This window comes from Gamsiella multidivaricata (genome assembly GCF_025024155.1).
Source record: "Gamsiella multidivaricata strain RSA 2152 chromosome Unknown BC939scaffold_2, whole genome shotgun sequence".
NCBI classification, from domain to species: domain Eukaryota; kingdom Fungi; phylum Mortierellomycota; class Mortierellomycetes; order Mortierellales; family Mortierellaceae; genus Gamsiella; species Gamsiella multidivaricata.
Window position 1 is genome coordinate 667,188 of NW_026251710.1, and position 24,418 is coordinate 691,605.

The 24,418-nt window shown below is 48.8% G+C and overlaps 9 protein-coding genes across 9 annotated transcripts; 7 read left to right on the top strand and 2 right to left on the bottom strand.

Moving 5' to 3' along the window:
* Nucleotides 1-2,469: 2,469 nt before the first annotated feature.
* BC939DRAFT_498477 (ribosomal protein S28e-domain-containing protein) lies at nucleotides 2,470-3,465 on the top strand (the record flags this gene model as incomplete). Its single annotated transcript, XM_051559822.1, has 3 exons — nucleotides 2,470-2,529; nucleotides 2,856-3,015; nucleotides 3,413-3,465. 3 exons carry the CDS (start codon nucleotides 2,470-2,472, stop codon nucleotides 3,463-3,465), a joined length of 273 nt encoding a protein of 90 aa, XP_051417539.1.
* BC939DRAFT_102861 (nitrogen permease regulator 2-domain-containing protein) lies at nucleotides 3,201-6,229 on the bottom strand. Its single transcript, XM_051549848.1, has 6 exons — nucleotides 5,106-6,229; nucleotides 4,781-5,015; nucleotides 4,548-4,678; nucleotides 4,341-4,458; nucleotides 3,890-4,246; nucleotides 3,201-3,798 (listed from the first exon to the last, which is right to left on the bottom strand). Exons 1-6 carry the CDS (start codon nucleotides 6,178-6,180, stop codon nucleotides 3,684-3,686), a joined length of 2,031 nt encoding a protein of 676 aa, XP_051417540.1. The 5' UTR covers nucleotides 6,181-6,229; the 3' UTR covers nucleotides 3,201-3,683.
* A 663-nt stretch (nucleotides 6,230-6,892) lies between these two features.
* On the bottom strand, nucleotides 6,893-7,489 carry BC939DRAFT_435383 (uncharacterized protein; the record flags this gene model as incomplete). The annotated part of the gene is given in 4 exon segments (XM_051553487.1): nucleotides 6,893-6,914; nucleotides 7,022-7,318; nucleotides 7,400-7,402; nucleotides 7,415-7,489. Coding segments are annotated over 3 exon segments (169 nt in total), but the record flags the coding sequence as incomplete, so codon positions are not given.
* Nucleotides 7,490-9,277: 1,788 nt separating this feature from the next.
* Nucleotides 9,278-10,005, top strand: BC939DRAFT_103014 (uncharacterized protein). Its single transcript, XM_051549849.1, has one exon. It carries the CDS (start codon nucleotides 9,374-9,376, stop codon nucleotides 9,782-9,784), a length of 411 nt encoding a protein of 136 aa, XP_051417542.1. The 5' UTR covers nucleotides 9,278-9,373; the 3' UTR covers nucleotides 9,785-10,005.
* A 1,542-nt stretch (nucleotides 10,006-11,547) lies between these two features.
* BC939DRAFT_435394 (uncharacterized protein) lies at nucleotides 11,548-12,176 on the top strand (the record flags this gene model as incomplete). Its single annotated transcript, XM_051553488.1, has 1 exon — nucleotides 11,548-12,176. A coding segment is annotated over exon 1 (496 nt), but the record flags the coding sequence as incomplete, so codon positions are not given.
* A 1,576-nt stretch (nucleotides 12,177-13,752) lies between these two features.
* On the top strand, nucleotides 13,753-15,126 carry BC939DRAFT_435402 (Tim10/DDP family zinc finger-domain-containing protein). Its single transcript, XM_051553489.1, has 4 exons — nucleotides 13,753-13,991; nucleotides 14,189-14,263; nucleotides 14,383-14,451; nucleotides 14,802-15,126. Exons 1-4 carry the CDS (start codon nucleotides 13,956-13,958, stop codon nucleotides 14,916-14,918), a joined length of 297 nt encoding a protein of 98 aa, XP_051417544.1. The 5' UTR covers nucleotides 13,753-13,955; the 3' UTR covers nucleotides 14,919-15,126.
* Nucleotides 15,127-16,109: 983 nt separating this feature from the next.
* Nucleotides 16,110-17,949, top strand: BC939DRAFT_103022 (uncharacterized protein). Its single transcript, XM_051549850.1, has 2 exons — nucleotides 16,110-16,597; nucleotides 16,755-17,949. Exons 1-2 carry the CDS (start codon nucleotides 16,230-16,232, stop codon nucleotides 17,839-17,841), a joined length of 1,455 nt encoding a protein of 484 aa, XP_051417545.1. The 5' UTR covers nucleotides 16,110-16,229; the 3' UTR covers nucleotides 17,842-17,949.
* Nucleotides 17,950-18,016: 67 nt separating this feature from the next.
* BC939DRAFT_435408 (Hsp40-like protein, subfamily A, member 2) lies at nucleotides 18,017-19,913 on the top strand. Its single transcript, XM_051553490.1, has 5 exons — nucleotides 18,017-18,202; nucleotides 18,320-18,393; nucleotides 18,483-18,773; nucleotides 18,869-18,990; nucleotides 19,068-19,913. The coding sequence occupies exons 1-5, from the start codon at nucleotides 18,131-18,133 to the stop codon at nucleotides 19,562-19,564; spliced, it is 1,056 nt and encodes a 351-aa protein (XP_051417546.1). The 5' UTR covers nucleotides 18,017-18,130; the 3' UTR covers nucleotides 19,565-19,913.
* Nucleotides 19,914-19,933: 20 nt separating this feature from the next.
* Nucleotides 19,934-22,316, top strand: BC939DRAFT_435411 (SCA7, zinc-binding domain-containing protein). Its single transcript, XM_051553491.1, has 8 exons — nucleotides 19,934-20,108; nucleotides 20,241-20,318; nucleotides 20,438-20,653; nucleotides 20,758-20,937; nucleotides 21,027-21,152; nucleotides 21,244-21,537; nucleotides 21,621-22,169; nucleotides 22,255-22,316. Exons 1-7 carry the CDS (start codon nucleotides 20,090-20,092, stop codon nucleotides 21,887-21,889), a joined length of 1,182 nt encoding a protein of 393 aa, XP_051417547.1. The 5' UTR covers nucleotides 19,934-20,089; the 3' UTR covers nucleotides 21,890-22,169; nucleotides 22,255-22,316.
* Nucleotides 22,317-24,418: the final 2,102 nt, after the last annotated feature.

A 24,418-nucleotide genomic window follows, 5' to 3' on the forward strand; every position in this document is an offset into this window, starting at 1 on the left:
ACAATGCAAATTCTTGGAGATTGATCTTTCACGGCCAGAGCTTTCAACCCAAGGCATGACCGGAAGCCAAGGGAAAAATCCCATTTAACGCGTTCAGAGATCTTTCGGACGATCTCGAGAAGCTACACAACAAATTTGAAAATGCTTTCATGACGAAAGATGTATACTTGGACGTTCATCGAGATGTCAACTAGTAAAGACTTGGTTCTATATGGACAGTCTAACCAATGGTCAACCGCTTCTTTTGACCTTGTGGGATTAATCTCCGACATGGGAAGTTATGCAGCAGCGCTCATGGACGTCCACACACGAGGCTATAGCTAGTATGGAATCAAAACGAAATGAAAGAAGCTTTAAGCACAAGGGCCTCAATACACAAATATAATTTTTTTTTTTATCGACACCTTATGAGTGGCAATTGGGGTAATTGAAGACCCTCAGTGGCTGCCTCTTCTGCGATTTCATCATAACTAGCATTCAAAGCCGTCAGGGACTCTTTGCCACTGTTGCAGCTTTTAGCATTGGATGATGCCATCGCCCTTTTTATTTTTTTAAGGTTGCGGGACAACGTTGGGCGCAGCACCGAACAATATATAGCAAGTTGACCTTCATGGACCAGCATAACAGGCTCCTCCTTGAATCCCATGCCCTACTGCCAACAAAGATCATCATTCCTCTCACTCGTCCAGCAACAAACGACAAATTCAACTGAACAATCGTTTTATTGCTGTTATTAGTCCATTTCAGCGATTGTTATAGACTCTCGCGTCCGCATGGGTTCCAGTTCGCGTTCTAAGGCCTCTATACTCTGCAGTGCAATCGAAGGGTCTTGTAGGTGTAGCCCTACATATTGTCTCAGCTGAAATACTAGCCTTTGAGCGTCCTGGAAAGATTGAGCTGAAGTAGGACCACCAAGGACCACCTCTGAGGGTGGGGTGTGGTCCAGTAAAGATGTCTCGCTACATGGTTGTGAGAGGAGGACTTGGCTATGCAGCATTGGCGACGACGGCAAAGACGAAGATGTCGGAAGGGTATGCTGGAAAGGGTTCGTGGGCGGCGATATGGGTATAGAGTGAAGGAAATCCAGATGGGGGGTCGTTGATGACGGAGGCATGGATGAAATCTGGGTTGAAGGCTGGAGAGACGTCATAAGCGACTGATTATGGGGTTGCTGTTGGGAATTGTGTACTTGCGGTGGGGGCTGATAAGGATGTCTCCGATGGCGCCGACAATCCAATGTATCTTCGTTTGAAGGCCTCTTCTGCCGCCGTTGCTGTGGATGTTGTTGTGGAGGCGGTTGCTGCTGTAATGAACGTTGATCTGCAGTTGATACTGAAGAAGATTCTAGCGACGACCCATCTTCGACTCCATTCATAGTTGATGTCAAAGAATCGCGCGACCTCAGTAACTGTTGTATTGAGTCGTGTGCGCTATTGATGTTGGAAGGTACTGCAATCGATGGTCTCACTTCAACGGACGAAATAGTATCCTGGTCCAGGATATTCCCAATAGAGGTGCTCGGACTTGGCGCTGGCGACATTGGACTGAGTGAGGAAGACGGGAGTTTGCTGGGGATCGTGCTCGAATTGTCTGATGAAGACAACTCATCGGTCTGTGAACGAGTGCTGGCACGGCTCGATTTGAGACCATACCGCGCCTTGAACCGTGATAGCCATCCTGGACAAAACACGGTATCGTCAATATTCATCTCTTTCGCAATCCTTTTCGCCTCCCGCATCAATACTGGGCCAGTGATCGCCTCCATTAACATCTCCGATGCCGCTGCTTCGGATCCAAAACTGCCATCAGGCGCTCCCACACTCCCTGGGAACTGGCGTATTATGTTCGCTTGCTGTTGGTGCAATTGCTGCTGTGACTTGACCCACTGATAGATGGCCATCTCCAGTTTAGGATGTCGAACAGGTCTATTCCGGACACGTGTGGACTCAATTCCTGGTATTGATAGGCCTCGAGCAAGGGTCTCTGCACTCGTTTTGAGAGAATGCGATATAGTGGGTTGGCTGATCGAAAACGAATACTTTGCCTTGAACCAGGCGGCCAGCTCTGCTTGTTTCATGCCTGGACATTCTTGCTTCTTCAAACACAGCTGGTATCGCTGCTCATGGGTGATGCCTTTGATCGTCCGTGGACAATTCGTCGACATGGCTATATGTGTCCATCCAAATGATGAGCTATACTCATTTTCTGGCATCTCGTTCTTTGCGAGAAGGATGATTAAGGGTCAAAACCTTATTTGACATTATTATGCCTTGCGATGCTGTGGAGTGCTCTTCCTCTTTCTTTGATCAATTTTCAACAATGGTACTCATTTAAGGGAGTGGATGTATCAATCATAATCATGGCTCGAGGCACCCATCCATCGGTCGACATATCCATTGCATTCAATACAACGGTGCTGCATCATCATCGACATTCGACATCCAACACCACGCCCAACACTTATCAGCGATGACAAGAATCTCTTGTTTACTGATGACGCTCGATTTGAAGCGAGGAGTCAAAGGATCAGTAACAGAAGCTAAGGGGAAGCTATGCCGGATTTTATTCACCACTCTGCAATCAAAATACAAAGAAGCAGTTTGCTGGAGATCTGAATCTGATGATGTGTGCGAGATCATCAAAACTCTTTTGCGCCGATCCGTATTTAACGCTACAATCGAACTTGAGCCATTACAAGGAGTACGCCGACGACACTGAACGCAACATGGACTGCTCGTTAGGAAAGAGGGACAGCGGACTTTTCAAGGCGCACACCTATTACTTAATCAGTGTCTTGAGAAAGAGGTGTGATCTCTAACATCCATCTCGCCACCAACCACTTTTCATCACTCCAGGATAAGACCCCTGTCAAGCACGCCAAAGTCACCAAGGTTCTCGGTCGTACCGGCTCCCGCGGTGGTGTCACCCAGGTCAAGGTCGAGTTGCAGGAGGATCCCTCCAACCCCAGCTCTATCCGCAACGTTATCCGTAACGTCAAGGGTCCCGTCCGTGAGGGTATGTGTCTAATTTGCTCTTTCTGCTATGCTGACTCGTGGCAGGGCATGACCTTTGAGGCTTTATTGGAATATATATTTTGAATTCGACTCGTTATCGTGGATCGCCGATTTCAGCAGCATTTACAACGCTCAGCTATGGCGTGGTGGCAATCGTGTTCGGGACCGCTGTCACGCCATGGAATATTATCGTTTTCGGGATCGACGTACATCGCTAGATCGGCATCTTTCTCCTCAACAAGACCTCTGTTTCATCAGGATAATTTAGGTTGAGTGCTATCCGGGCTGACACATTTCATGGAGTTTGTTTCAGGACACCGGCCTTCGGCTACACATCCAATAGCACAATGATCTCATCTAATCATCTGCCTTTGTTACTCTCCACTATTTTCATTTAGGCGATATCCTCTGCCTTATGGAGTCCGAGCGTGAGGCCCGTCGTCTCCGTTAAAAAAAAAGACCGTCTAGTTCTTTTTTAAACACTCGATTTAAAAGCGACTCTACGCAGGAATAAAGCGATCATCTCGTCCAAATTCGTCGTCATTTCGGACAGACAGTCCATTTGCTGAACCAACATGCGCCGATTTGAAAAAGTGTTGAATATACTTAACCACAGGAAAGTAGCATGGAAACACAAATCATGTGCCTTTGTCCATTTTTTATTGCTTCTCAGCGGTAAATGAACTTCACACGGGTGTCGGAGGCGAGGATTTCGTCCATTTGTCTTACACTGCAGCCAAACATTGTGCATAGTTCATCATAATGGTGCCCGCCATTCAATAGCCTCTCGAAGGAGTAACAGAGAAAAGACGATCAGCGGTCATGAAGACGTACGTGCTCGAGCCTGTATGAGATGATCAAATTTCTTCGCTTACTTTTTGAGAGCTGGGGGTATTGCGACAGAAGCTGCAGGATGCTCATTTGAGTGGTGGTTTTGATAATGCAGGCCCTGGTTATTTGGTGCCATAGAATCACCGTACGTTTTCTTTACGGAGGCCATTGTTGATGGTGTTCCAGGTCTGCTTGTGATAGCGGTCGCATTGCCTGCTGTGGCTGAAGGCGTTGACACTGCAACTGCTGAGGCCGGACTAGTTGCGGATGTTTCTATTGACTTAGAATTGGATGATGCGGAGTTGATGCCCAATGCGCTTGCTGGGTCGTGGTAGTCCAAGATAGGATACTTGTGCACCCTATACAGGAATCCTTTGATAACACCGAACGAGATAAATCGTCTAGGATGAGAGAAAACCATCCCTTTGGTTTAGTCGAAAGGCCTATTTAGCTTTTCAAAAAGCGCCTCCTACGTGTAGTTCTGAGGGTAGTTACCGGACATCAATGTTGTAGTCTGCAATTTGATTCTGCTCAATCCAGTCCTGTAACACAACGCCGTATTGCAGTGAACAATAAAGCGAAAAGATCTTTGCGAATGAGGGGGCGTGCATATCTATAAGGCATAAGACGAAGCTAACAATTTAGACTTTAATAATTTAAACAACACTTCAGACATAACAAAGGCGGTTATCGGCGCATTACCTGGCAATGTCACATAAGAGACGCACTCGTTCTGCAGAGCCACATCTTCCGTCAAACGCATCATCTCCAGCTTGACGGCGTAGATGTTCTTAAATTGGAATAAGTCCACCATGATGATGCATCCGTAATACCTAAAGCATGCGGACAAAAAAAAAAGTCTAGTTCACGTTACTCAACTAACAAACGATAGCCACATATGCACAGAGATTAAATTCAAACGCTGCTGCACATACAGGAGATGTTGCATGCACATTCTTGCCAAGGCGGTTTCTACGTCGGCATACTCTGCGATTCGCTTCACAGAGTTAACGCCGTTTATATACACTGTGATCCGCTGCATTGTCATATCCCAATTGACGTCCGCGAGCGCCTCCAGATTGACAGTGGAGATTGGAACCTGGTAATCGTATACCGGCGCTGGATTTGGATATGTCGGAAATAATTTCAAGTTGATTGTGTTTGCAGAATCTAGATACAGGAAAATCATAATGATAACGCAAATAAGATAGAGCCATTGATATTCAAGGGGTTGTACGTCATGCCAGGCTACAGGCTTACCGATAGGGATTTGACATTCACAATAGCTGTTAAGGTCCTCGATCAATTGCTCGATCAGGTTCTGCATCCCGCTCCCGTCGGCTTGCTCTTCCGCAAGCAGAGACGACGGTGATGGCATGCCCTTCTGTGCTGTCGTCGCAGATGAAACTCCGTTTGCAGCGCTAGTGGCACTATTCGAGTTGGATACTGAATATAGTTTTGATTGTGGAAAAGGCGACGATGATGGTGGCGCCGTCAAGACCAATGTGATGCTGCTGTTGGTTATGGACGGTGGCGAGGAGACGATTCCATTGGAAGTGATCGTGCTTGTTCCCTGCTGTGTCGTTTGTGGAACTGGTATAGGTGAAGCCGATTCCATAGGCACTGAGAGGCCACTGGAGGTTAAAAAAGAGGAAGACAGCGAGGTGCCATTGATAGTTTGCGGTTGTCCTAGTGCTGTGGTGGTTCCGTTTGCATCTGTGCTAGAAAAGCTGGCAGCCGATTCTGTTACCATTTCCAGGATGCCATTGCCGCTGTTACCGTTGTTTGATTGGATCAGCTCGGTCATGGAGGTTCCAACTGCCGCGGCTTTACCTGACGCAACGTTAGCCGCATGGAAGCTATTTGCAGTTGAAGCGACTGTTGCCGGTGTCGAAGGAGCGATTGCTGGGAGAGTCGCGTTCACCAATGATCCACTGCCCATCATCGCTAGTCGTGTTTGTCGACTCAAGAACTCACTCTCCTTCTCCAACGCCTTCAAGACGCGAGCCATTTTCCTGACAACGGGCTCGTAGGAGGATGTCTCGGCGTCCTTATCAAAGACAAACGCCAAGTTAAACATGAGCGCATTCCGCTGAAACTTCTTGTGCTCGAGGTTGACGGGAAATCCAATGACCTTGCAAGTCGGGGTCGAAATGGTAACGAGCTTTGAGCACAGCTCGACCTTGGGAATAAGGTACTCGGAGATGGAGTCGAAGTCAACAAGAGGCGAAGACTTTGAAAGGATCGATCCCTCTGGTACCTCGTAGAGCACCTTTGGCCCTTGAATAGGGTGGAAGGTGCAGTAAAAGATTGAGAGTAGTCGAGGGAACCCCATAGTGTCCTGATGCGCGATTAACCTGGCGACCAGGTTGGATGCATCATGGTATAAGGAAGTGTTAATAGATCGATCCATGCACGTGACGAAGCATGTACACGCCGTAGATCTACCCTCCGTCATCTCCGACGTTGGGATCGCGTGAATCGGACTACGACTAGCTAAAAAAGAATGAAGGGAAATAAGGCATCATTTATTGAGCAGGTCTCTTAGTTGATGCACTAAAGCCTTGGAGGAGGCCACTGCTTCTTATTCATCAGTTCGACAATCGTGCGCCCATTGTTACAGAGCTCTTGCTCTGCATCCTCAAAGTCTCTCTTCCTCTGCTCCTTCCGCCGGTGTCTTTCTTCCTCCTCCCTCCTGGCCCTCTCGTATTCGAGTTGGGTGTAAACTTTTGGGTTAAGCACTGCTAGTTGGTCTCTGAGCGAGTCTTGCTCGAAGATGCCCGTGTCATTGTTGTTGCGCATGTTATCATTGTTGATGTTGTCGTTGGAACCATCGTTGAAGTCGACTGTCCGGTCCTCGATGATATCGGCCGACACAGACGGGCGAAGAAAGCGACTGAGCCAAAGGTCATGAAACACACGCTCAGCAAGAAAAATGTGCTTGCACGGAAGGGGTTCACGCTTGGTGAAGTCGAGGCATGAACATGAGAGGAGTTGCCCGGATCTGGCGATGACAACAAGGATATAATACCTGTCTGGAGTGTCGGGGTCAAATGACTGAATGGAGATCTACACAAGAAGGGGAAGTTAAAGTATACCCCACTGTAAGTAACATTTGGCTAAGGCAGGCGAACTTGGAACGGTGCTCGAACGCAAAATGGTTGGTGAAGCCATACCCGTAAGCGTCCATCATCGCAGGGCTGGTCTCTGTTGTAATCAATCTTGCGTTGTGCCTCGTCGAACGAAACCTTGTCTGCTTTCTGTTTCCTCTCCACGTCCCCCTTTCTCCAGGGTATGGGTTGGAAGCCTCTCTTGCTCTTGAGATATGCGAATCGAAACTCTCTATCTACTCGATCCTGCAGCAAATAAACAAGCCGATCGACACGGAGATTCCGATCGCGACCAAGATGATCGCCCTTCAAACGAGCATGCCACGACTCTATCCAATTGTTGGTCGTGACAACTTGTCCATCCTAATGAAAAATAAGAAGAAATAAATGAAACAGATATATGAGTCAACCGGTGGTAGTCGTGATGATTGACATGGAAAGAAATTGAGGTGCACTTCACCTCCCTGTGAAATAACGCCCATTTCTCCAGTCTTCCCTCCTTATTGAACCAGTTCTTCTGAATATAATCGATCACTGACGATGCGCCCGAATAAAGCTCTTTGAACTTGGCCCAGAGTGTCTGCTGCAACTCGGGTGATCTGGCTCTGCGAACCTCGTTCAAAAGGGGCCGCATCTGCTTCCTCCGTTCTTCCTGTGTGAATGAATGCAACACTGGTACTATGTTAGGTCATCCAGAATATTGTTCAAGCATGCCGCATGGCATCAGGCCATAAGAGGGAAGAAGATACCTACCGAGAACTTGACCAACTGTTTCTCCCAGAGCTGACCGACATGAAAATCGCAAAAGTGGATCCTTGCTTCAGGAAAAACAGTCCCAATGGCATGAGACTCGGCCTCGGCACAGTCCACCATGAATGCATCCGTTTTCAAACCACATTCGTTCTTTAGCCAGTCCAACCACCGAATGATGGGATATCTAATGTGTGCAAAGGTGCAAAAGTAAAGACATGTTCAGTCAACTGCATGAAAGAATGACGCGCCACAACGGGCATGATACAGAAACAAAGTAAATACATACCGGGATTCGGACTTGCACGCCATGAAGGCGACAGGGATTCCTTGATGGACGTCCTTGTCCTTGACGAGTAGCGTGATCAAGTACACTGAGTTGTAAATCTTGCTGCCCTCTTCGATCGGCGTGATGTCCTTTGCCGTCTTGTGAGTCGAGTCCATGCAGTAGATAGTGGTGTTTTCGGGAATGACCTGGAACGACGAAGGAAAAGGCCATGGTGAGTAATCTCGCATGACTGAGGAGGAGCCAGTGTGTATACTCAATGTAGAGCATGTATCACATTACTTTCAACTGAAATTTTGTACACCACCCATACGCGAATCCTGTCAATGTTGCATCCTCAACAAACATGGTCTTTCCACCCTTATCCTCTATCTCTCTGAACCAAAGCTTGACGCTCTTGACAACATCCTTGTCCTTCTGATAATCCATCCTTTTTTTTCTGTAGAGTGCTTGTCGAACATGGTCGGTGTTGATAAATAGGCTGCCAGACACAACTCCTTTGGAACGACCATCGGCCGCATCCTCCATCTACATGGTATGAACAAAGGCATCAGATGTAGAAGTTAGCAAAAGAATGAGCTGTTTAACCTGTGTCTGGAAACAGGACACAAGTTAACTCTCTTATCGCTTGCAGGCTCTGTTCATCGGGTATGACCCTGCTCGACAGAGAGCACCAATCATGACCCTCATCCACCATACACCGAATCCACTCGCGCTCGTTCCGAGCAAGAGGCAGTTGTGCGCGATCATCACCATTATTGTGCTTCCACGTGTACCTAACTACCACTTTGCCCTCCTCCCCAACGGGCTGTGCCATGAAGATCTGTGCCATGCAGCATTGACCCACTGACTCGCGCGGGAGAGAAACAATCTTTTCCTTGCGGTGGCGACGGCAGGCAAACGTGAGTCTCCAGGAGTACATGGCCCTTGTGCCTGCAACCTGTTCACACGTTTTGAATGGAAGTGGGGATTCCGGATCATCTTTCTGACTGTAGAAGATGGAGTACTGATTTGGCCTATGTACCCACAGGCCAGTTTGCCGCTCTCCCGCCCACCATGTGCGAAACTCGTCGCATGTAAGAATAAATTCCTTGGTGTTGGGGTCGTTGGTTGAGAATTGCTGAGATTTGTTGTTGATCTTGGGGTCGTACTTGCGGTCGACGATCACCACGTCCTTCAACTTGAGAACAGACATTAGATGGAGCAGATGACAGATGATATGAATTAGCTTTTTTTTTTGGTCGCGTCGAGCACGTGACTCATAAAGTAAAAGGACCACCTCAAACGCGCGATTTAGTCCTTGTTTCCACATCATCCTCTTCTTGCCCCTTTGATCACAATGGGCGTCAAGAACGCTTGGCCTTTTGTGCGCAAGAAGGGCAATGTTCCTGATGCCCAGCCCAAAGTCTCGCCCGTCTCACCCGAGTCCAAGATCCGCATTGACGTCTGCTCCACTCACAACACCCTCATCCGGCACCTGTACGGCAGCACCACCGACCTCAACACAGCGCATCTCAAGTTGGAGTCGTATCTCAAGAAGATTGGCGACAAAGCGCGAGTGCGGTACTACATCGACGGCGAGCCAGCAGTGGAGAAGAAGCAAACGCATGCGGACCGCCACCAACGTTGACAGCATGCTCTCGTCAAGGCCGCCACCGCCATCACCAAGCTGGAGAGCCGCCTTGTCACCAAAGAGCGCATCCGCAAGCACCACATTGTTGATGCCTACAAGAACCTCCGTCAAGCATTCCATTGGCGCCTCGAACATCGCAGCTCTTTTATCGAGTACATGAGCAACGAGGGCTATGACATTGTCCTTTGTCCAACTGAGGCCGATGTGCTTATTGCCAGCGAGTGCCAGCCCAAAGACGCAGTCGTGTCCTGCGATAGCGACTTCCTTTTCTACAAGAACATTCCTACCGTTTGGCGGCCAGTGGGACCATACAAAGCCAGGCAGTTTGTGCCGTACGAGAAGGGTGCCTTGCTCGGGGACCTCGGTCTGTCAACGACGCAGCTGACCGCTCTGGCTATCCTCAGCGGAAACGCCTATATCAACAACATTCCTTATTTGGCGATCAACACCAATGCAAAACTTATCAAGGAGGTGAGCGACAAAGTATATTGCCGGCATCACTTTCCTCCTATCAATCACGATTATTGCGCCCGTATCACTGAACTCGATTACTCTCCTCTTTTTCCTCTCTCTCTCTCTTTCCCTTTACAGACGAGCGCAGCATCGTGCAACAATACCTCGCTCATCCTCGCGTCATACGGCAGATAAACAAGGAGGACGGAGACTGGACCAAGCACTCGTATGCCAGTGCATTCAAGGTGTTTATCGACATGAAGCAAGTCAAGGCTGAGTCTTCACCGTCAACTGCCATTGGTAGCGGCGCCGGCCACTCCGATGCTTCGGTCACGCCTCCGTCGTACGAGTTGCTCCAGGAACGAATGATGATCTTCATGCGCGCCTTCAATGTCTCTAAAACAGAAGCCTACAAGGCCCGAGTCGCGAAAAGGTTTGAATCTTCCCTCCCCTATTTCACCAGGTCAAAATTGCAACTGAGAGAAGAAAGCTGAGGATATACCTTCACCGACCGTGCTCACTCTCCCCAACTCACACACCCCTTTCTCGCTTGTTGTCGATAGAGCCACGGCCACAAGTGCTGGATTGGACTCAAACGCAGAGCCAAAGCCGGTCAATCCCTTTGACACGCTGGACAAGCCGGACCCTGACAGGAGCCACCAGTATCGCCCGCGCTACAGTCCCGAAGTCCGATTTGAGCCGTCCAAGGAGCAACCAGCACCAGCCATCTCGACACAGTACAAGCTCAAGCCTTGGAAGGAGCCACCGGAGAAGCCAAGTCTACCAGAACCAACGAAGAAGAAACCTACGGCTGCAATCAAGACCGAGATCAACGACGACAACCGCTTTGGACGCAAGGAGATGATGGATGCCTTGTCGTTCGAGCACCCAACAGTCACTTTGGACCTTGATCGCCTATCCAGCAACGTCCACGGCGCTGTCGAGGACGACCTTATCGCCAAGACCATCGTCGAATGCATTCGTGGTGCAGTCCGGGTGGCATGGGAGACCAAGAAGCGATGCCAGATGCTCATTGGCCTGTATCTGGAGGACCTCTTCTATCCTTCATCTTCACCTGGTGCCCCTCGCCCTGCAGTGCCCGTGACTGCCATAAGCAAGGACGACCAAGGTATTCTCGACAGCCTATGCCCTCGGCTCTCGTCCAAGGAGATGAACGGCGGCGGTGACGATGTCGGCCCTGCTGGGGACGGTCAAGACGATGGATCCAATGCGCCCTTCATCCGCTCTTTCCTCTGCTTCCTGTACTCGGGTAACCTGCCTGACAAGAGTAAGATCGGTTCAGCTGTCAACACCTTCATTGGTCGTCTACAGGAGATGGGGCATCTGGAGAAGTCACAAGGGGCCAAAGCAGACACGCTCAAGAGTGTCAAGGATTACACGCCGACTTTTGTGGTTCGATCCGTCGCATCACAGCTGTCGGCCGAGCTGAAGAGGCATTACAAGCACGGAGCCAAAAAGTTGTCGGAAAAGGTAATGCACCGTATTCGTCATTTCTTACTTTTTTTTTCATTCTTGTCATCGATGTGGACAACAAAATCGAATTGAATCGCTCGTTTTCTATGTATTACCATAGGTTCAAACGATGATCAAGAAGGGACAATTGGAAAGCGATCGAAAAGTATATTTGACATCCCAGGAACCAGCGATCCAGGTTTTTGTGCGAGCGAATGCAACAACCGGCCGGCCCTGGCGTCTTTCGCCCCTGTCGTCGGAGGAGCATGGGTATATGACATTCACCGAGATCGAGCTGGCGGCCTTTCTGCACATGAGGGACGAGCTGCACCCTATCCTCAAGAAGCTCATTGGCTGCACGGACCAACAGCGGCAGCTCACCCAGGCGGAGCTGACGCAAGACTGGCTCTCATTCCAGGCGCCGGGCGTGTTGATCCAGCGCCTCATTACCCCCATCGACCCAAGGACCCCTGATGGCGATCGCCTGCGTGGGCGACAGAAGAAGGATGCTGGTATCGTGGCAGCCGTCAAGGTTGTCGAGCCTGACGAGATGCGTGCCCATATCAACACACTCCGCTGTGACGGTTTCGATCCCCGAAATTACCAGGAAAAGGGCTATTTCTTGCGCGGCTCGATCAAGACGAATGGCTATGGCTTGCAGCTTCTCGCACACAAGGTCCGCGAGCTGAACTCAGTCAAGTTCAAGCGGCACAAGACCGATGTTTTGCCAGATCGTCTGCTCACCACCACCGCCGGCACGAATGACTATTTGACCGAGGTGCACAATGTCTTCAAGTCCGCGGCCGATGTTGAGCGCCTCCTTGGCTGCACCCTGACGACATTGACAAGGCGTCATACTTGGGCCTCGACCTAGGCCAAGCGTTCGTTGTCGGAGCGTACGGCCATATGCCAAAGGACAAGAGCCCCAAGATTGGCAAGCGACGCCGCCACCGGCAGCAAAAAAAGCGCGGCAGCCGAGGCCATCGCAAAAGAGGTAGCGGCAAGGGCAAGAAGAAGAAGGTCTGTCAAGACCGAGGCGAGCGGCATATCAACTTGGCAGTCAAGCAGAAAGCTGTCGCGCAACCCACTCACAGACATAGGACTTGGATGAATCGGCAGAAGGGCGCCGACTTGAAGATACACTCCAGCCCGTCGACCACCAACACCGAGTCAACAGCACCATCAACGGTCAACCAGCCCTCAACCAGCAGCACGGAGGCAGCAACAACCGAGTCTCTCTCTATCTGCACGATTGAGTCGTCACTCCCACCCCTCCGCGGTTCCGCCGCCGACTTCGCTGCTCACGTGCAGGGACGTAAGATGCACGAGGTCCATCTGGACAAGTTTTACAACGGCCGCCGATTCAGGTCCAAGAAGTTCAAGCGGATGTCGCAGCAGGCTAGGCAGCGCGAGTTCGAATGCCTGGCAGACTCGCTCCTACGGATGATCGGCGGCTCCATTGGCGAGAAGAAGAAGGAGGAGGACAAGGTTGTGATTGGGATCGGCATGGGGCGATTCACCTCCAGTTCGGGATTATCGTCCTTGCATGGGACGTTCGAGGCTTACTTCATCCAGAAGGTAACTATTCGTCTGTTTATTGTGGGCTATTTGCAGTGCTCCAATCTAGCTACTGTTGCTAACTGACATATCCCTCGCGCTCTCTGTTATTCCATCGCGTAGGCGCGGTCGCTCGGATATCTCGTTGTTGGCGTGCACGAGTATTACACCTCAAAGAAGTGCCCAAAGTGCGAGCAGTTTGTCAGCCAGACCGAGAGCATTCGCCGCCTCAACTGCTCCCATTGCAAAAAGTATATGCACCGCGACGTGATGGCAGGACATAATATCGTCAACATTCTGCGCGGCCATGTCGAGCAGCAGCAGCGACCACTTTATCTGCATCCGGTCGACAAGGACGGCCACCACCCCTGGCTGGAGCTACTCAAGGACGCCCCAGATTCGTTGCAGCAAGCAAGCAGCAATGGTTGTCGTACTAGTCGTGCAGGTCGTGCTGGTTGCAAGCGCCAGGCAGAGGGGGATGGCGATGCCAAGGAGACCGGTGGCAAGCGCACCAAAACAACCATGGCCAAGCAAAAGGCAGCGACCACCAAGAACAAGGCGACCACCAAGAACAAGGCGACCACCAAGAACAAGGCGGCAGCGGCCAAGTAATTGGCAGGTCGATAGCTAGACTAGCTTTTTTTCACTTCGAGGTGCTCGCAAGCACCCTTGTCTACCTTCGGGTGGATTTAGATAGCTGCGCAGGCCGATGATTTCACCTTTTCGGTGACGTCATCGTAGTCCGTTGCGCGGATGTCCCGACGTTGAGCGAACCATTGTTTACCAGATCAACGATCAGCACTCAAACCGACACACATCTAACATCAACACCACACAGCAACAACAACATGTCTGACTTTGGAAGCTACGGCGGCAGCTCTATGGTGCGTGCTTCAGAAACTGTTTCTGTTCTATGTTGTTTCTGTTCTATCCGAATTCGCCAGTCGATTGGCAGGTTCAGCGGATCTTGTCAGGAATACGATCGGAAGCAGCCGCATACTTGATCTCGGACTTATGTACTAATGCAAGGCAATCATTCGTTCTTTTATCGACTCTGCATTCAATGGCCGAACGTTATCAGGAGGCCAAGAAGCAGCAGGTTATGGACCAGGTTCGCAGCGAACTTGCCCTTGCCAACGCTCAGGAGTTGATCAACGTACGTATTCGGATGCATTCTCTGCAGACTATGCGGAACGAACTTTAGCACAAACATAGTATGCAAGGACAGGGGATCTCACCTTCATCTGGGGACGGTTCGATGTTTACTTTTAATAGAAAATCAATGAGAAGTGCTTCGCCAAGTGCGTCCCAAAGCCCGGTCCTAAGCTGAGCGGTGGAGAACAGGTGCGTATCTTGCGAGTGTCTCTTGATAAATGCATCTTTTGTATGACCATGAGCTGACCAATTGCATTGTATAAAACGCTTCCTCACCTGCCGACTCCTTCTTGAACGCGCCCAATTATTACAACCATAACGACGACTAAAACGCGACAACTACTCCAATTGAACTATAACGACTATAACAACCACGACTACTGCATCAATTATAATAACTGCATCAACTGCACCAATTGCAATAACTGTACAACGACCACAACGACTGCAACAATAACGTTATTTACTGCTCTACAATGTACCTGCGGATACATTGGGGTCGTTGTTAACTGCAACATTCGACGCTTACATCCAAACAGGACTGTCTTTCCAAATGCATGGATCGCTACATGGAGGCATGGAACATCGTCTCTAGGACCTATATCAACAGAGTCCAGCGCGAGTCGCAGAACATGGGAGGTGCCGGTGGTCTTTAAATACACTTGGCTTTGTCAAATCTGTTTTCATTTCTACTATACTGCCAAATTTTTGTCTCCACCACGTCTTTTCATATTTTTTTCTTGGAAGCAGAAAGTAGTAACAATAGACCAACGTATTTTGTACCACATCGCAATAAAGCCGAACGGACTGCCTATAAACTTTCAACACAGCAGTACGTGATAATGTTGCACAAACGGCACAAAAGGCACAACGGACAGCGGATTGCCAAATTCAATCGATCGCTTTGAAATGACGCCTCTCCATTAGTCTAGTGTTCGAATCGGCCTTATATTGACCCTTGCTATCGATTTAGTGGCACATGAGGACTGGATAATTGGCCTTCGTTGGCCTGGGAGGCCTGGGCGACCTGAGGAATGCAATTGGTCTGTAAAGGAGCATCATGGTGCGGAACAAGGTTGAGAAAGAGAAGCTTTTGTGCAATGAGCACTTCAATGCATAGAATCGATGTACTTCTTCTTACTGCAACTCGCTGCAACTCTTTTTCATCCTCGACCCATCCCGAAAGGTTGACAGCCGAGAATTTGTTTATTTGTTTGATCGTTTCTTAGAGATGAAGTACGAAATATGGGGCCTTTTTCGAAAGGGGCACCAAAATAGGGCGGTTGGCAATTGAATTTGCGGTCAGGCACAGTAGACTCTTTTTTCTTTTTACGCGACCCGACCAAAGAATGCAGAAAAAAATGGGCTCCCATCGTAATACGCCTCGGCCTCATCCGCTTATCGCTCTTTGCTTCTTTCGCATCCTTGCTCATTCATATTTTATCCATGAGGATGTGAGAAAATATGAGAATATGAAAGCCAGCTCGTTGCTGGCACATGCAATTGATGCGGTTTACTATGATTTCTATGGTTACTATATTTCTTATAATTCCTTGCATTTCGATAGACCATGCGAACCTGGTGAGAACACAAGAGACCATAGAGACCATGGTGATGGAAAAGACTTTATATTTATAAAGTTGACCACCATTGGCACCACCGCTGCCACTCCCGAGCTGTGGATGCATCCTCCCTACTTTGACCCCGTTCACCCGCAAAAGCTGCATTCTTCTTCCCGAGGACGGGACAATTTACTTGTATGCTTTTCTTTTCTCTTTCTTAATCAAATTCCTTTGCAACATTCATTCCTTCCTTTCCAACCTACGTGCCTGTCTTTATTGCGTTGATTGCCTTTATTCCCCGTTGCGCCATCGTCCTCTCTCTTGCGCACTCGCCTCGTCTGTGGAACCAAGTCTCTTCATCATAGCAACACTTCCCTTCATACTCATTATAATTAACAATCAACAATGGCATGTCCAGCGGGATTCACATTCGATACATTCTCCCACAAGGGCTCCTTCGCCGCCTGTACAGAGACGCTTCAGCCTGGCGAGCGAGTCATGTTCTATGACAACGATATTGTCTGGAGCACTAAACATTTCCCTGCCAGTCGCCTGGAGCCTCTCCGACAAGTGGGAGACGTCCTTGCGGACAACGCGCTGGAGGCCTTGAAAATCAAACCAGGACAAGACGCTTACAGTGCCCTGCTTGAATACACATCTCGCCCTGAAAGCGAGCAAAAGAGTCCTGCGCCCAGACTACTCATGGAACAGCTGATGACTGTTCCTGAGTGGGTTAACTGGGAACAGGTGCGTAGGGGACAACAGGTTTACTGGTGAGTGATTATCCTCTTATCCTGTACCTTTATGTCTATGCAGTCAATCCAGCTGTCTGCATGCATTCTTCCCGACCTGTGAGCCTTGTACCTTCCATTTGACCCTAACTTTTTTTTTTCTTTTTTTTTCACACTCTTCCCGTTCTCCCGTAAACAGGCGCTACTGTCTATTCATCTCTCATGCACTCCTTCACTTCTCGCTGACTGGCGGTTTTGCGATTCCCAAGGTTACTAAGGTCCTCAACTCGACAGGCTACCTCTTCGGCAAGAGGACCAAGGAACGTGTCTACGAGACATCCCAGTTCGTGGTCGATGTCGCCCATTCCCTCGAGTACCTCCAGCCCGGTACTGGTGTGGGTTGGGCTGCCATTATCCAGGTTCGCTTCCTTCATGCGGGAGTCCGCGCTCGACTTTCGCGCATGAGTCGAGCCCATTCCAAATACTATAATATTGAAGAGCACGGCGTACCCATTAACCAAGAAGACATGCTCGGAACCCTGTTCTCGTTCTCCAACACCATGTGGAGGGTGATGGAGCTCAAGATGGGCGTCAGCATGACATACCAAGAGCGTGAGGACTTTATGCATCTATGGCGCTATGTCGGCTACATGCTGGGTGTCGACGATGTCTTGGGCGCCACCCGTAGCCCTGAACTGGCCGACGCGTGCCTCGAATCGATCTTCCTACATCTGGTCACTCCAGACGAGGAGAGCGGCCGCATTTGCACAACATTCCTCAAAAATATGTCCCCAGAGCCCGTCACCTGGAGCAAAGCGATCACAGCCATCGGGGTCCCAGACCCATTCAAGATTCACATGGCGCTGGCTGAACGGTTGTTGGGGGTCGATTTCTGGAGAGTAACCGGTCTGCCATCCATGACGCGGCGTTACCGGTACGTAACCAAGGCCATCATGTTCCTCCTCCTGCTCGACCTCTGGCTAATCACGAAGGTGCCAGGGTGGTTCGGCGTCCGGAACTCCATGATCCGAAAGGCGCAGGCATGGTGGATTGCGATGTATATTGGCAAAAAACGCTCGAAGTTTGTACTGAAGGTGATGCCGAAGGAGTCGCCGCAGGATTGGAGCGATGCCTCAAGCAATCAAGTAGTCAGCAAATCTACGGAAAAATCGCTCGTTCGTGGACGCGTTTGGCCCATGGTACTGACAGCTGGCTCTGCAGCGATCGGTATGACATTCCTGAGGCGGAGCGGTCGCTCTCGCGCTCGGATGCTTCGCTTCATCTAATTCAGTACATAGTATTCATTCGCAATTGTAATAAAAAAAAGGTCCTGCGAAAACTGGTCAACCAGCCAATCAGTCGCATTACTCATTTCAAACTTTCGTCAGGCTGAGCTGGGACCGTGCTCAGCCTAAGAGAACCGTAGTGTCTATCTTCCATCATTTTCTATACGGCTACACTTTTTTCTTTTTTTTTTCTTTTTTCGCTGCCTTTTGGTACCAACTGCTATCACTGGCAAGCACTTGAAGGATAGATCGAGGTACAAGGGCTGCTGAATATACTTCACGATCAACAATGCCACACAACACCAAGCATTACGACACCCTCGGCGTATCGCCTACTGCTACCGAAACCGAAATCAAAAAGGTAGCAAAAGGTGATCTCAGGAATGAATCTTCATTCTAAATGCAAAAAAAAAAAAAACTTTGAGCCAAGAATGAATTAGCTATCAATTTCTAACCCTCAGGGCCTTGGACAATGCAGGCTTACAGGAAACTAGCCATCAAGTACCATCCGGACAAGAATCCTGATGCCGGGGACAAGTTCAAAGACATCAGGTACCTTTTAGCTGAACGTTAAAGTGCTGCCTGTAATCTAGAAATTTCTACTGAGCGGCAATCTTACGGCTCCTCCTTGTGCATAATAGTCATGCCTATGAAATACTAAGCGATCCAGAAAAACGAGAGTCGTACGACCGATATGGCGACGAAGACCCTTTAGACGTAGCTGGATGGGGTGCCGCCATGGACCCAACGGATGTGTTTGCGCAATTGTTCGGTGATGTTGCTGGTTCCTTTGGAAATCCAATGAATAATAAGCGACCGCGCAAGGGCGAAGATCTGATTCACAAGTACAGTCTCTCTCTGGAGGAACTCTACATTGGGAAGAAGGTCAAATTCTCGCTGCAAAAGAATGTCATCTGTAGACAATGCCAAGGGTAAAATCCTCGTATCGTCGAGTACACGATTGAAAGGCGCCTTGGTCAGTCAAACTAATGAATCGATTCGAATTTCTATACTTACAACTAAATAGCAAGGGCGGTAAACCGGGGTCCGTCAAGAGATGTAGTGCCTGCAATGGCCTCGGTACCAAAGTCGCCACTCGCCAGATGGGACCAGGAGTGATAACGCAGACGCAAAGTACCTGCGCTTCATGTAGGCTGTCTAGGGTCTCTCACTTTTTTTTTTTTTTTTTTTTTTTTAAGTAACCTTAACGCTTATTTCTTGCATAGGTAACGGTGATGGCGAGGCTATACGCGATAAGGATCGCTGCAAGCAATGCAAGGGCGCTAAAGTTGTCAATGAGAAGAAGGCGATGGAGATCTTTATTGAGAAGGGTATGCGACACGGCGAAGAGATCATTATACGGGGTGCAGCTGACGAACAACCCAGCATCGAGTCTGGCGATGTTGTGCTGGTTCTGCAGCAGAGGCCCCATCCTGTTTTCGAGCGTCAAGGATCTGATTTGTTCTGTAAAGTCAGGATCAGCCTCGCCGAAGCTCTCTGCGGATTCTCAAAGATTCTGCTGACCCATCTCGACGGCCGCGGCATTCATGTTGAACAACCTGCTGGGCAAGTTATCAAACCAGGAGATACCAAGCGCATCACTGGAGAAGGAATGCCGCATCGCAAGCAGCCAGTTGACAAGGGTGACCTCTACATCGCCTTCGATATTGAATTCCCGGAAAGCAACTGGTTGACGCCTGAAAAGTTGAAGGTGTGCTTTTGATCCCATGGCTGTTTTTGTCTCTCAAAGCACGACACTGACTTTCTTTATTATACGCTTCTTTTTTGCTCTATACCAAAGCACCTTGAGCCACTGCTACCCGATCGCGGTGAAGCACCTGCGGTGCCCGAGCTTGTTGACCATTACGAACTCTCTGATGCCAGTATGAAGGACTTTGGCGCTAGGCAATCCCACGCTGGCAATGCATACGACTCAGACAACGAATCCGAGGTTTAATACGGCCCGCAAGAAGGAGTACAGTGCGCGCAATCATGAAAGTCCTATAGCTATTTGCATGAATGATATACAATCCCATGCCTCCGCGATGAAATAAAAGCGACTACGTCACATGTCTGGTCTCGACCTCGACCACAACTTCATCTCCCCTCAGTCGTTCCACCGTGCTGGATGCACTCGTGCCCAGCATCGCATCGCCCCTCATCATATTCTTTCCCGTATAGTACATCGCTTTTGTAAAGTATCATTCGCTTTTTCATCGTCGGCCACCCTCTTCCACATATACACATCATGACTGGAACCCCTCCTGGTAAAAAAAAAAAAAAAAAAAACTCAATACCTCGTACTTCGCGTATATTGTGCATCGCCTCTTTTTGAAAAGGATGGGTAAATCATCAAAGTAATCAGTAAGTGTACCCTTCTTCATAACCAACGAACATAGCTGGCTGGGAGAGCCTGAACGAACGGCAGACGAGTTTGCTCATGGAACAACGGAGGGAGATTGACAATGCAGAAGCAGGTATGCCCACAAACACGCCCGTCGGGTCCAAGATCATATCACCATTGTTCTGGTTTGGTGACAAGGCCGTGAATATCAGACACACTTACATGAATGCCCTTCCTTCCCTTCGTCCATAGGCATTCTGAATAATGCTCAATCACTCCTCGGCCCCGACACTGTCAATTCGCTCTCAGGACTCGTCAACCCACAAACTCTCGCCGTTTTTCGCGATCAGGACCGATGGAAGAAGCTTTCTCGAGCAGGATCTCAATCAGCCTCGGTACCTATCAATAACGATGTCTTGAAGATATCGACTTCGTGGACAGGAATCCGATCGCAGCTGGATGCCGAGGGTATGCTTACTTTCCCACGGGTACACCCAATAGAATAGCGCAGACGATCCACAGCGAGTAGTACTTATACTTTACCGTCATCTCCTGCTTCCCAACCAACTTAGAACATTGCGAGCTTTCGGAAAAGGTTTCCCAGTCGAAATCAAAGACACCGACCGCTTCACGTTTGGAATATAAGGAGATGAGGACTTATGGTGGAATGCCCATGTCGGACGACTTGGTGGTGGTTACATGCACCAGCTGCGATAAACCCATGATCCCGAGCGCGTACAAGGAACATCGAGGTGAATATCTTTCGAGAAAGTTAGCTGCTTGTTGTCTGCTTTGTTCTTTTCCGGCATATCATTTAATTTTCTGTGCTTCGGACCTACAGCAAAATGCAAGGCCCAGTTGGCTGAAGCATCAGCCGAGTCACCTTTGGTGATTCGAACAGATATCCAGGACAAGAAGGCAGATACATCCAGAATAAAGAAGAGGAAAGAGTCTACGACTATGGAAGGTAATTAAGACTGATCAAGTTCATTAGTTGACATATGATTATACCTGCATGCGATGGAGATCAACTGACAAGCGTTTGTGTTGGAATAAAGAACCTGAGACGCCATTATCAACAGTCGAAATGTCACCGCCACCCACTCCTGAGAAGAAGCCTCACGAAAAGAAACAAAAGGTTGCGAAGCCGCCAAAGGTCAAGCCTCCTGGTCGAATTAAGGGCCCATTGGACCTGGACAAACAGTGTGGTGTGGTTATGATCCCTGGTGGACCTCCCTGCGCTCGCTCACTGACCTGTAAAAGTCATTCTATGTCCTCAAAGCGAGCAGTGGAGGGTCGTTCTCGGCCATATGACGTATTGCTTGGAATGTATCAAAAGAAACCTGTACCAGGTACGTTTCCATTGTACTTGCTTTCGTGTGAGATGAGGCATCCTTCTGGCCGGAATATTAATTTTGCTTTCTTACTCAAATAGTCAAAGACGAAAAGGCCAACCGAGACTCTGAGGTTCCTCTTGCCGAAAAGGAGGATGTTAACGTGGATTCAGATGAGGAATATAACGATCTACTAGATGCAGTTAGGAGTTACGAACCACAACCCTTGGCTACGCGCCCGACGACATATATTCGCAGACGTAACAAATGCCACAGGATCCGGGAGCTGCTCATGGATGCACTCAAAGGACCATGCAGGCCGATTCTTCCAGGCGGATCGGCGCACGAACAATCATCAATGCACCTTTGAATTTAAATTGGTTTTTTCATGCCTGCTTTTTCGCTATTTTGTCTTTTGTGCATGACGATCGTCTTGGTCTTTTTGCTTCCTTATTCTCACTCTTGTAAAATCCTGTACTTCTAATTGATCGCGAATAAACTGAGCTGAAGAGCGCACGCCGATTTCCCTCCAAATATTCCTTTCTTGAAGCAATGATGACAGGGGCCAAATCATGCTCTTTGAAAGCCAGAACATGGACTAAACGACGCATGTATTCCTGCAACATCTCTGAGTATGCCAAAGCGTAGATCTTGAAGTTCATTAGACTCTTTTCCGAGAATAGTCAAAGCCATATATTTGTTGGGTCTGTAGAAAGATGAAAAGGGGCGAAATACCTAAGGTAATCCGCTTCCTGCTGTATCCTGAAGTACAAAACGGCTCATGTTCTCAGTCTGGTTTGCCTCCTAGTAAACTTCTCTCCCATGGCTTTTTTAGCATACTTATTTTTTTTTTCTAGGAGGTGGAGCGCAGACAGTTCATGAACAGATCGTAAGAATATGAATATGTGTAAATGGGAGGGATATTACGCTTATTGACAGGCCCAGTGACAGGAATAATATCTCCTGGGATCAAAGACGGAAAAGTGAGCGCTGATTGGGACCAAGGGCACTTTTCGTCTTTTACTTGTTAAGTTGAGCAGGGAGAGCGGCCATCCACGCTTTTTATTTCCTCAACGACCTGCACCCCGTCTGCGCACCTTTTCTCTTCTTCGTGGATATTCTCATCACGAATCGTGATTCCTCCGAACATGCAGGTCTTGCCTCGTATCCTTTTTTTTTTTGTTTGCGCCCATCAGTATATCGTTTAAAGGGGTAGACGATTCGCCCTGTGTGCTTTCCCAGCGGTAGTAAGTATTGCATAGTTCAGAGGTAATCAGCTAAGCGAATTTATATACATTAAAACATGGTGGCCGCACAGTCATGGTCTTTCGAGAGAACAAGTAAAAAAAAGAGTCGCTTCAATAATCAGCGTCGCAGATTTCTAGGGATTCTCAGCTCATAGTTGCCTGTATTCCTGCCTTTTTATGGATCACTTCAAGGCGCACAACCTACTGACGAGAGGAAGGGAGGCTCTCCGGTGTATGTGGCCTGTACATTGAGAACTGCTGTGCTTCTGTAAGAGATAAGCGAGTTGCCTGAGTGAACGAGTATAATGATTTTTTAGGAGGCAGAGGTAACAAGATGGACTGTAGGACGGAAGATTCAAGTTGAGCTGTCTATGTATTCATCCATGCGCGTGCAATCAGAGAGCGAGAGTTTGAAAGGGTTTGTGGATAATGAAAGCCGTCGTTGTGTTTCCTTACTGTAGTCCATTTAGTAGTGTCGATGTTTCCCATCATCTTCCATCCTCCTTGCGGCGAGTTCTCCTAATACTCTGTATCCAAGGTCAAAAAATGAGCAGCAAGGATCCTGTGGTGGATATGCTATCGTGGCATCGGATCTCATCGGACACTTTATTTTAAGTAGACCAGATATCACGCACGAGGATCTTGAATTGTTTCTTTTTTAAAGAAAAGAAAAAAAACTCCCTGTAGGAGTAGACCAAGTGTAATAATTGGAAGAGGCTCTTTCTTGTACGCGTCCAAATGGGATGGTGGTGCAGATGCAGATGTGGTCTGTGCGCAAAGGCATGTCTGCACTGCTGTGGTTTTTCATACATACTGTGCACATGTTTATCGACAATGCCCCAAATGGGCATATTGCGTGTATAGGCAAGTGTACGAGTATGCGCAAGTGTGAGCATTTTGCGCATGCGAAGGCCCACTCTGTCTCGTCCTGTCTTTTCTTTCTGTTTCTACTTTCCCTTCTTGTTTCTCCTTCTTTCCTCCTTCTTTTCTTCACCCCATCGCACAGGACTGTCATCCACGCCACCACTCTCTTGTCGCGCATACTTCTCCACTTCTCTCTCTCTCTTTATCTTATCCTTTCATTACTTTTTCCCTACTCCCTGCCTTCTTGTCTGTCTGCACTACTCGCATCGCTCGCTCGCTCAATCCAGCCATCCGTTCAGGTCAAACGCCTCAGTCAACTATATCCTCATATCATACAGTACAAGACACACGTTACACGTCGACATCGACTCTTAATAGCGCTGCACAATCGACGGCATCCAACCTCGTCAAGCACTTGCGTTGCGTCTTTGCCACCAGTCATTCTCTAATCTCTTCAAACTCGACATCCTCAAAGTCGTTCTCTACTTCACGTATCTCAAACGCGACGTCAGTAGCAAGCTCACCGGCACAGCACATGCCTGATCTACAGCGACATACTGTCGACCTCTCGGCATGGTCTTTTTCGGCGACGATGCAGTCAGACGATGCAGTATCCAAGCAGAAGCCAGATACCTCTGACGAGAGCATGAGCGAAGGATTTAGTAGAGGAGTACCAATGTCACAACTTCCACTCTATGCAAGCATCTGGGATCAGGTACGTGCAACCGGCTCACATTCAATGTACTTGGTCCTGCAGCGGAGATGGCAAAGGGACACACCGCTCATCA

What these genes read in the sequence shown, in the direction of transcription:
- BC939DRAFT_103014 (XM_051549849.1), top strand. Translation starts at nt 9,374, where the DNA reads ATGTTCCTGATGCCCAGCCCAAAGTCTCGCCCGTCTCACCCGAGTCCA.
- BC939DRAFT_435411 (XM_051553491.1), top strand. An exon ending in ATCGCAGCTGGATGCCGAGG is followed by an intron (nt 20,654 to 20,757) that starts GTATGCTTACTT and finishes CAACCAACTTAG; the next exon opens with AACATTGCGAGCTTTCGGAA. An exon ending in AGAGTCTACGACTATGGAAG is followed by an intron (nt 21,153 to 21,243) that starts GTAATTAAGACT and finishes GTTGGAATAAAG; the next exon opens with AACCTGAGACGCCATTATCA.
- BC939DRAFT_435408 (XM_051553490.1), top strand. Translation starts at nt 18,131, where the DNA reads ATGCCACACAACACCAAGCATTACGACACCCTCGGCGTATCGCCTACT. An exon ending in GACAAGTTCAAAGACATCAG is followed by an intron (nt 18,394 to 18,482) that starts GTACCTTTTAGC and finishes TGTGCATAATAG; the next exon opens with TCATGCCTATGAAATACTAA. An exon ending in ATCTGTAGACAATGCCAAGG is followed by an intron (nt 18,774 to 18,868) that starts GTAAAATCCTCG and finishes ACAACTAAATAG; the next exon opens with CAAGGGCGGTAAACCGGGGT.
- BC939DRAFT_102861 (XM_051549848.1), bottom strand. Translation starts at nt 6,180, where the DNA reads ATGGGGTTCCCTCGACTACTCTCAATCTTTTACTGCACCTTCCACCCT. An exon ending in CTCTTATGTGACATTGCCAG is followed by an intron (nt 4,459 to 4,547) that starts GTAATGCGCCGA and finishes TATGCCTTATAG; the next exon opens with ATATGCACGCCCCCTCATTC. An exon ending in GACTACAACATTGATGTCCG is followed by an intron (nt 4,247 to 4,340) that starts GTAACTACCCTC and finishes CTCTCATCCTAG; the next exon opens with ACGATTTATCTCGTTCGGTG.
- BC939DRAFT_103022 (XM_051549850.1), top strand. Translation starts at nt 16,230, where the DNA reads ATGGCATGTCCAGCGGGATTCACATTCGATACATTCTCCCACAAGGGC. An exon ending in AGGGGACAACAGGTTTACTG is followed by an intron (nt 16,598 to 16,754) that starts GTGAGTGATTAT and finishes TCCCGTAAACAG; the next exon opens with GCGCTACTGTCTATTCATCT.
- BC939DRAFT_435402 (XM_051553489.1), top strand. Translation starts at nt 13,956, where the DNA reads ATGTCTGACTTTGGAAGCTACGGCGGCAGCTCTATG. An exon ending in ACGCTCAGGAGTTGATCAAC is followed by an intron (nt 14,264 to 14,382) that starts GTACGTATTCGG and finishes TACTTTTAATAG; the next exon opens with AAAATCAATGAGAAGTGCTT. An exon ending in AGCTGAGCGGTGGAGAACAG is followed by an intron (nt 14,452 to 14,801) that starts GTGCGTATCTTG and finishes ACATCCAAACAG; the next exon opens with GACTGTCTTTCCAAATGCAT.